Below are 9,700 nucleotides of genomic sequence, written 5' to 3' on the forward strand. Positions count from 1 at the left end.
TGCTCACTTGCATGAATTTCCTCTTTCTCCCCTAACTCACAAGACACCAGACTTCTTCTATGATTAAATTTTAAAGAATTATTCAGACCATTCAGCGTCAAAAGCAGAGTTGCACTGATTAGCCAAGAGGTGTTTTGTGACGGGATATGCTTCATTCTCCAGCCTGCTGAGGGTGCTGTGTATTCAACTAATCCATGCTGAATTTTGTCTTTACAGGTATTTAGGGTGGGGGTGGCAGAAAGAGTTGGTGGAGACTTGCCAAGAGGCCCGGGAAAATTTAAAAAAAAAATCTGGCAAGAATTGGAGAAACATGGAAACTGAGGACAAAAGAAAGAGATAAGACTTTTCAATTCAGTGGTAATGACAGAATGACTCTTTGTATTTAATTAATTTACTTACCTCATTAAGATCATGTCCTTTTTTTTTTTTTTCTGTAGGCTTTTAGTACAAGAACATGAAGACCACATTCTACCTAAGTTTGCTGCTGGCTGGGTTTCACACTGTTGCCCACAGTCAGCTCCAACCCAGTGACCACAATGGACATGACCCAAATGACCCCAAACACCACATACATCATGGAGGTGAAGCCATGGCTTGCCTCAGACTTGTGCCAAACAATGCTGACTTTGCATTCCAGTTTTTTAGGGAGGTTGCACAGGAGGCACGAAATAAGAACATTTTCTTCTCTCCTGTGAGCATCTCCACTGCCTTTGCAATGCTGGCCCTTGGGGCCAGATCAGCCACAAAGTCTCAGATCCTGGAAGGACTCGCCTTCAACCTTACAGAGATTCAGGAGAAAGAGATACATGAAGGCTTCCACAACCTAATCCACATGCTGAACCATCCTGAGGGTGGAGTCCAGCTCAACATGGGGAATGCCATCTTTGTAACAGAAAAGCTGAAACTCCTAAAAAAGTTTTCAGATGATGCCAAAGCTCTGTATCAGCTGGAAGCTTTCACAACTGACTTTAACAAACCCGCAGAAGCTGAAAAGCAGATCAATGATTATATAGAGAAGAAAACACATGGGAAAATTACTAATTTGGTCAAGGACATGGACCCACAAACTGTAATGCTTCTGGCTAGCTTTGTTTTCTTTAAAGGTAAGTCTCCTCTAGGGTTCACATTCTCACTATTCATTCTTACCAACAAATCTAATGTTGCCTACCTCAGCTGAAAACCGGTCTGGGGAAAATTTCCAATACTCCTTGCTGAAGGCCAGAAGATCCCCTAATGGCATAGTGGAGCTGGAGGAGAGGTAACAGGAGGCAGGTAATGGGGAGGCAGCTGGAGGCCACACAGACTTGTTTCTCTTTGTGACAGCTCCAGGAGCTCTGTTCCAAGCCACAGCCTTCAAGGCAGCCTGAGCTGGTGTTCCTGGGTTTAACTGTAACTCCAATTGTCCCATATTATTCTAATTTTCAGTGAAGGTACTGAGACTTATATATGACCTCATGCCTCCTTTTAAATTATGCATGATTCAATAGCCTAATTTACTACATACTCCTTTTTTTTCCCCTAACAGAGTCCTTTATACATGCACACTAACATTTATATATGGGAGAAGCTAGTAACAAATAGGGGAGAACATTTTAAGGAACAAAGCAGAAACAATGTGCATTTTTGATGTGGGTTAGATGTGCCCTAAAGCCTAACATAACACCAGTCAGATATGAGATCCTACATTATTTTATCTGCAAATTGAGGCTTATGATTAAAGTCAATAGAAATTAATAGCATGCAGTATATGAGTACATGGATGTTTACAGAAAGGCCACACAGATCTCATGAACAGAAAAGCAGTGGTAGGTACAAAAAGCCCACCTAATTATTTCATTACTGGCATCAGAAACACAAATTAAAAGTGGAATACAATGCACTCTTTTGAACAGGTAAAAGATCCTTGCATTACTGTGATACACATTTTAAAGTGTAACATTTGAAAATTCAGTATTTAACACATAGAGAAACAGGTAAATATTATTACTAGCTATAAAAAATTTAGACTATGATGAGATAAAACATTGGATATTCAATTAAATTCTCCTTCTCTGTATCAGGCAGCTGGGAAAAGCCATTTAAAGCAGAGCATACTGAAGAAAGGGAGTTCTTTGTGGATGCTGAAACAACTGTGAAAGTCCCTATGATGTACCAGATGGGCAGATTTGACTTCTACTTTGATGAGGAGTTGTCATGCACTGTGGTACGGCTGCATTATAATGGCAGTGCTACTGCATTTCTGGTTCTGCCAGAAAAAGGGGAAATGAAGAGGTTAGAGCAAACTCTGGACAAGGAAACCATCCAGAAATGGTCAGACCATCTCTTCCAGAGGTAATCTTCTGCCAGTCAGCTGTAGTGGCACCTAATTTATAGTATTTTTTTCTTTTTGGGGAATGCAAACACTGTGAATGTGACGATTCTGGGAACTGAGTGGGTTATTTTTGGCTTGTGTGCCCTAGTTGTAAATATCTTGCAGCTGGTTGGTATTTAACTATTCTTTTGTTGGTGGATGAGTGACTTGCTGCGCCCCCAACCAGAGCAGAGATCATCCTATTCCTCTCTAGGGAATAGCAAGCCAAGATTGATGTTTCTAAAATACTCCATGGACTGAGAAGAATGGTTGCAATTTTAAGCCAAATCTTCTATACTGAGATTTCAGCTAGTGTATTTTTCCTCTCTTATGTCACTGATACACTGTGACTCAGGCATAAGTCTGTACTTTAAATAAAGCATAACTTACACAGTTTGTAGTAATGCTTACAGGCATGATATGTCCTAGAAAATTATCTTGCAGCACTCAGTTGTTGTTAGAACAGGCAAGTGATTAATTGTGGACATCCTGATTTTCTGGCATTTTGTTTTGAAACTATAAATATCTAATGAGTTTCTGTTAGCTTCAACCAGTGGCACCAACATCAGCTAATGCATTTTACAACCTTGTTTGTCTGGGAGAGATCTTAGCAACAGTAGATGAGTAATATCAAGTTAATACTTGCTTAATTTACCAAGCTCTGCCCTAATTCACAATTAATAAGGCTGTGAAGTTCACACCCATATATCTCAGTGCATCATCACAGAAATACCAGCACAATTAGTAAAAACATAATGGGTAACAAACTGAATATGAGCTAATAATGTGATACCTCAAATATCAAAATTAAAATGTATCATTCTCAGCTGCAATATCAGAAAAACCTTTATCTAAAGAAATTTGTGGTGCAAAGTCATTGAGGATCAATATAGGATTAAGTTCTTCATGGGAGAAACTGTGAGAACCAAATGGCAATTTCTGTTCTACTGTTTTGTTGCAAGAAGCAAAAGACTCGAGCTACCTAAAGGGTAATCACTGCTGTGGGTGACTGAGGATCCCTGGACAGGTCATGAAAAGAAACCCAACAGAAATCACACTGAGCAGTAACTGCCTGCAGACAGCTCATAGTCAAAGGCAAACTTGATCATGGCCAGCCCAGAGGAGGAAGACAATTAGAGGACATGGAATCCAAATGTGCAGGCAGCAGGGAACAGACCTTTCCTGGGGCCATGCCAAATGCCCCAATTATGCCAAAAATACTTATCTGATTTGAAATGCTGGGATTTGCCACACTTCTCCCCAGGCAGACTTTGTCAGGACTTTTCTTCACCTCTCCACCTTCCTGACCATCATGGGCTATCCTTCGTCTCTGCCTGTAAAGAGGGGCTCTTGCTACTATTCTACTTAGCAGAGTGCTCTCAGATTTCCTGAAACAAAACACCAGATAAATACTATTATGATTGCTATTTTTATTATTAAGAATGATAGTGCTTGTATCACCATGAAAAGCACCAGCAATTGAATTGGTGCTCACTGTACATTCAGGGTCCAAACCTCTGGGATTTGATGCTCATGGGAATTAAACAGATTTCTCACCATCCTTTATATTGCTGAAAAATCCTTCTCACCACCCTCTGTGTTTCTCTTCTACCTAACAGATTTATGAACCTCTACTTCCCCAAATTTTCTATTTCTGGGAGCTATGAAATAAGTAACACCCTTAGGAAGATGGGAATTGTGGATGTGTTCACCAACCAGGCAGATCTCTCTGGCATCACTGGCACCCCAGATCTGAAGGTTTCCAAAGTAAGTATTTTCCTTTCTTTCACAAACATGCAGGAAAATCCATCAGTGGTAGCATCCAGAAACACCATGTATATACAGCTCTCAGCTTCCCAACTTGCCTGCAGCTGGGTCACCCAGGCATCAGCCTGCAAGCTTACAAAAGGAGCTTGGCACTTGGTGACACTGGAGATCAGATTAGATTGCTGCATGTCTGTTTTTTACCAAGAATGGTATTGGCCAAGACTTTTTGGGCAGTATCTGAAACATGAGAGAAGTGTCAACCCCTTAAGGAAAACCACTAATGCTCCAAGGCACAGCACAACCTGTCCTTCTCATCCTGGAGTCTCAGTTTTGGAGGCACAGACACACAATTACAGGTGGAGCCTCTATCCTTCATCCCATATTTTGGACTTTTTTTAGGAGATTTCCATAGCTCCATCCTAACCCTCATTTAAGCAGCCATGACTACAACAATAGAGGTCTTCTGCCTCTACTCACTTCTCAGTGGATCCCCCAAAGCAGGGCTACTTTAAAAGGACTCTGATTAATTTCTCAAGAGGCTGTTGACTGCCCAGAGTGACTCTATTTTCTTTTTTCTTAGGTTGTCCACAAGGCTTCTCTGGATGTTGATGAGAAAGGTACTGAGGCAGCAGCAGCAACTGCTGTTGAAATAATGCCAATGGCTCTTCCTCCAACCATTGAATTCAGCCATCCCTTCCTTATGCTGATTTTTGACAGAGATACCAACAGTACACTCTTCATAGGAAAAATAGTTAATCCAACTATCACTAGTTGAAGTGACATATGAATTTTGTTTCTTACTACTAATTAAAGATGTGAAAATGCATGACATGATTTATTTCCATTTATACCAGCTCATATATCGTTCTTTGTTAGTAACAGTTTTTATTTTCTGTCATCATCCAAAACTATACCATCAAAACTATGGTATTGACCATGACACTTGTTGAAGAGGAAGGAAGAAATTATTTTAAATTCAGGTAGAAAATAATGCCTTTTTTACCTGACTGAAAGATGAGAAAAGGCCTAAGCTTTGCCAGCATTTGGAAAGAAAGGTTTACATTACAATGGAAGACTCCTGCTTGATACAAGGTAGTCCGCAGGTAAAATGATGAACATTCTTGCAAACAAAGCAGAAGTGGTTGCAATTTACCATAAGTAAATCTGAGATGGTGACAGTTGAATCAACATTGCAGGGTCACAGAAACCTGAAGCTTCTAATGGAAACAGCACTGGGAATGTGAAAAGCTGCCTTCAACAGCCTTCTGTACCAGAAATCTTTTATCATTCTTAGCATCAATCTAGCAGCAAATCTTCCCGAGTTTCTTGCAGCTTAAAAGAGAGCAGGAGGATCAAATCTGCCTTGAATCTGATTTTCACCAGATGTTACCAATTTGACAGATTTAGATGGAGTTACTGACTCCTCGCATATGTATCCATGAGTGGTGAGGAGGAGGGTGTAGCTGAATGGGAAGGTGAGGCATTTGGATGGCAATTACTCAAGCATACTGTCAGCAGAGATTTGTGGAAAACCTAAAAGGAGACTCTGGAAAATTAGAGATCTTTCAAATGCTTTTGTCCTTTGGCAGCCAAAGATGTAAGTAAGGAACATGCAATAAGCAAATCATCTGACCCAGGTGATTGGGCACCTAGGTAGAACATAGGGCAGCTTGAAGGCTGGCTGGGAACCACCTTCAATGGACTTGCCTTGGCAACTGGTACCAGGAGGAGTACAACTGGCTCTGTTTTCCCTAAAGTTGTGGGGTTCAGCAAGAGATGAAATGGTGTCATGTCATTGCCAATGATGCTGGGAGCAGTCAAAGGCTTGAGAAGCCAAAAAAACCTGAGCAAGTTCTTGTGTGCTCGCTGTGAAATTAAGAGCAAGTGTGATTTTATTAATGCGGTGCAAAGCTTTGTCTCCCCTGTTGCAATCTAAAGGAAAGTTCCCTTACTGCTCTGCGCTCCTAGCGAATACCCTCTGTTAACAGGATGCTTGAAGGTGTTTTTTGCCTAAATACAGTCTCAGTATAGATGAATACATCAACAACTCATGGCATCGAAGGCAGAACTTACAGTGACAGAAACCCATGCACTTTTCTGGCACATTCCTGCACACTCCTCTCTCTGTTTGGGTGTCTTTGTAGCCCAACGCCCACGCAGCAGTGATTAACAAGGCCCCCCACCTGACTGCAGGCTTTTCATCTCCCCTAAATACAGCTGGAGGGCACAGCTTTAGTGGGGTCAGTTTTAGCTGTTACTGCTCCTTCTGTTAGCTGCTGCCGAACAACGGGCACCCAGTAAAGCCACAGTAAAACCTTTAGGGGTAGAGAGCTTAAAGATGTGAGATCTTTAGTTATGAATTTAATTCCCTAGAGTTGCAGCTAAAAAATGGAAGTAATTGATTTTAGTAGGATGGTTCTCAGTTGATGTCAAGAAGTGTGGAAGAAAACAGAGGCCATAGATGAGTAAAATATTGCTTGCTCCCTTGCAAACCACTTTGAAGTGGATGAAGACATAAACACAGAAATACAGCAGAGTAGGGGGAAAGTTGTCCCCATGTGTTTCTGGGAGAGAACTGAAGAGAATTTTTCACCTAAGCTCAATCAGCTTTTGCGGGCTGCTAATCCTTATTTTTGGAAGGAGATTCCTTCCTTTCCTACCGTTAGTGCCTTGGTGCCCTCACAGATGTGCCCCCTTCACAAGCAGGATGCTGGAATTGTGTTTTCCTCACATATTCCAGGGAGCAGAGCCCGCGGGGCAGCCGGAGGGGGGCACAGGAGCAGCCGGCACCCCTCAGTTTGTGCCCCTCCTCTCACTGCATCTCTTCCCCATCTCTGGTGTCTGTAAATGTGTGGGGAGGTTACGGGGACACCGAGCGGAGCCAGCCGTGGGAGGACAAGGTGCCAGCGGTGAGGAGGGGCGTCTGCCGCTCCCACAGGGGATTTCCTGTCCATCTATCGGCCTCCAGGAGCCGCTTGCTAGACTTGCTTCGTCAGGCAATAGCTCCGGCTGTACTGACATCATGCTGTGATTTTCCACTGCGGGATTTGCCAGAGACAGTGCTGAGAAGAGGCAGGCGCCACACTTAGCACAAAAGAGCAGCAGACAGCTTGCTCCCTGCCTACATGCGTGCTGCGCTGCGCTGCTGCTTATGTGGCCCCTTCTCTCTCTCCCCCCATCCACCAAGTCCTACTCGCTTAATCCTGCTCTCGTCGCTGCGAGCAACAAGACAGGTTTCCCTCATTACACTCTTCTCATTTCCTCTCCGGACCAGCTCCTTTTCGCAGCCTCCCACTCTCCCTCCTGTAGGCTAACATTTTGTCCCTCCCACTCGCCGGCGCCGTTTGCTCACGCAGGAGGGGAATGCTGCCAGCAGGCCCTCCTCTCTCCTGCCCAAAAAACGGAGGGCAGGAAGAAGCAGGGACCCCCGCCCTCCACAAAACATCTCCAGGGCGCTTACAGCACAGTGAGGAAGGCTGGGCAGAAAGGCAGGGCCTCAGGTCGCTAGGCTATTGCCATTTGCTGTGATGGGCAATGTGGGAATATCAGTGAGCCTTCTCAGAGACGATTAATGACCAGGTTCATTAGCCATTGAAACAGCTGACGCAGCTATAGAGCGTAAGGATGAAGCTGACGGCTGTGCTTGTGGTCATCCCGGGTTTGGGTGACCTGCCTGTCCCTTGGCCGGGTGCCAGTCCTGTTTCAGTGACTGCGCCCCTCGGCCGCAGCCTCCCGGTGCTGCGAGCGGCCCACCCCGAGACTGCCGCCGCCTCCTGGGCTCACACCCTGCTTGCTGATGCGGTATTCGGGGGTTTGCTCTTCTCTCACCACCGCCGAGGCGGTACCTGGAGGAAAGGAGCCAAAAGTCCCCTCACGGCCCACCCCACACCCTTCAGCCTCCCTCCGGAGAGGAGTCAAGGGAAAGGCGCCCTGTTCACGCTTCAGGCAGGTGTGGGCTGATAGCACTTGCTCAGCAGGAGGAAAGAGGTCAGTAAAACCTCTACATTTGCAAATACAGCAGCGGTGTTGTTTCTTGTAACACAGTGGCCTGCTTTTTGTTAAACAGCACAGGCCTTTGTTAAACTAAAAGCAACTGCACTTGTCAGGCTATGCTTGGACCTGCCCAGGCCTGCCTGGGGTTTTGTTTTAGCTACTTTTTGTGTAACAGTAACTATCCAGCAATTAGGTGCTATTACCCACTTTGTTCAAATTTTTCCTTAGCTTTGGATGATTGTACACAGATATTTGTTTAACCAGGAGATATTAAGAACAAGGAGTTCTGCATAGAATGAAGTGCCTGTGGCCCTAGAATGAAAAATGCAGCCATACAGACATGGTGGGATGATCGCAGGGGACTGGAGAGTACAAGCAGAGAATGATGCTGGACACCACAGAGCTGAAAGCATCTCACTAGTGGTCAGTCACTGGTCAACAAAGCTTTACAGAAGGTGGGAGCTGGGTGAAAACAGTTTGAGGCATAACTAGTACCTACAAGGACAGAGGTTGAGTACACAGTGTATGTGAACACAGCACAGGTACTGTGTCCAAGTGTACTGTGGACCTGTGAAATGTTGAAGAAAATCAAGGGGAAGAACAGGTGAGCAAATGTGTAACAGTGATCCCAAGCAGACCCCGGAGCACAGAGATCTGCCCTTTGTACTCCTCCTGGCAGGGACATGGCCATCCTTTTCCTTAGGTTGATGGTAGGTGAAAAACTGATGTTTTGGAAAGAAAGCATCCCCCTCCAAACACCCCTTTGCAGTCAGTCTGTGAGCTCTGCCAAGGGCTTCAAACCTTGTGGATCAATGTTGGACAAAAGGCAAAAGTTGATGCAACAGGGGGAAGAGGAATCAGAGGCAAGGAGCCAGCCCTGGGTGGCTGTCCTGATTCTCCCCCAGACCCTCCCCTGGCCTGCCCTCCCCTCCCACCAAGCCTGCTGCTGTGTGTGGGGCCACAGGACACCCAGCTCTTGTCCACAGCTGGGCAGCAAGACCATGGCTGGCAGAGGGCCACATCACGTGGCAAGGGGACACTCCCAGGCAGGAGGCTGTGATTCACAGCCCAAGGACCTTCTGGGTGACCACTCTGGGGCCAAGAGGCACAGAGCTCTGTTGAGATCTGTCCCACAGACAGAACTTCACACTGTTTCTTTGTTAGTCCAGAAACAGAAGAGAGCAGCACATCAGGCATCAGTAGGACTCCTTTTTCTGTGCCTCCTTATCTTATCTATTATGCTGATACTCTGTTATCCAGTCACTAGATGTTTAGCAACTTGACCAAAAGCACCTTTTTTTTCCCCCTGGATAGCTACAAGAAATAAGATGTCATCATTATTTATTCTGTCTTATATTCAGGAGCTGAGCCAGTCAGCTACAGATTACTGGAAGGCATGAGCATGACTCTACTCATTGACAAAGAAGAGGAGCTCACTGAGAAGAGGTGAAATCACAGCTTAAAACTCTAGTAGGTTGCTTTCTTCATGATTACACAGAAAAACTATTTTAAAACAAATCTTCACAGCTGTAAATGACTGTCAGTCCTGTGACAGCAACACAGAAGCTGCTGTGGCAAAACCCCTGTGTG

At 44.7% G+C, this 9,700-nt stretch overlaps 1 protein-coding gene across 1 annotated transcript; it reads left to right on the plus strand.

The window, feature by feature from the left end:
* Nucleotides 1–451: 451 nt before the first annotated feature.
* On the plus strand, nucleotides 452–4,892 carry LOC311155276 (alpha-1-antitrypsin-like; the record flags this gene model as incomplete). Its single annotated transcript, XM_084208297.1, has 4 exons — nucleotides 452–1,103; nucleotides 2,061–2,331; nucleotides 3,970–4,117; nucleotides 4,698–4,892. The coding sequence occupies exons 1-4, from the start codon at nucleotides 455–457 to the stop codon at nucleotides 4,890–4,892; spliced, it is 1,263 nt and encodes a 420-aa protein (XP_084064423.1). The 5' UTR covers nucleotides 452–454.
* Between the last annotated feature and the right edge of the window lie 4,808 nt (nucleotides 4,893–9,700).

Source organism: Fringilla coelebs (assembly GCF_963513975.1).
Source record: "Fringilla coelebs genome assembly, chromosome: 6".
NCBI classification, from domain to species: domain Eukaryota; kingdom Metazoa; phylum Chordata; class Aves; order Passeriformes; family Fringillidae; genus Fringilla; species Fringilla coelebs.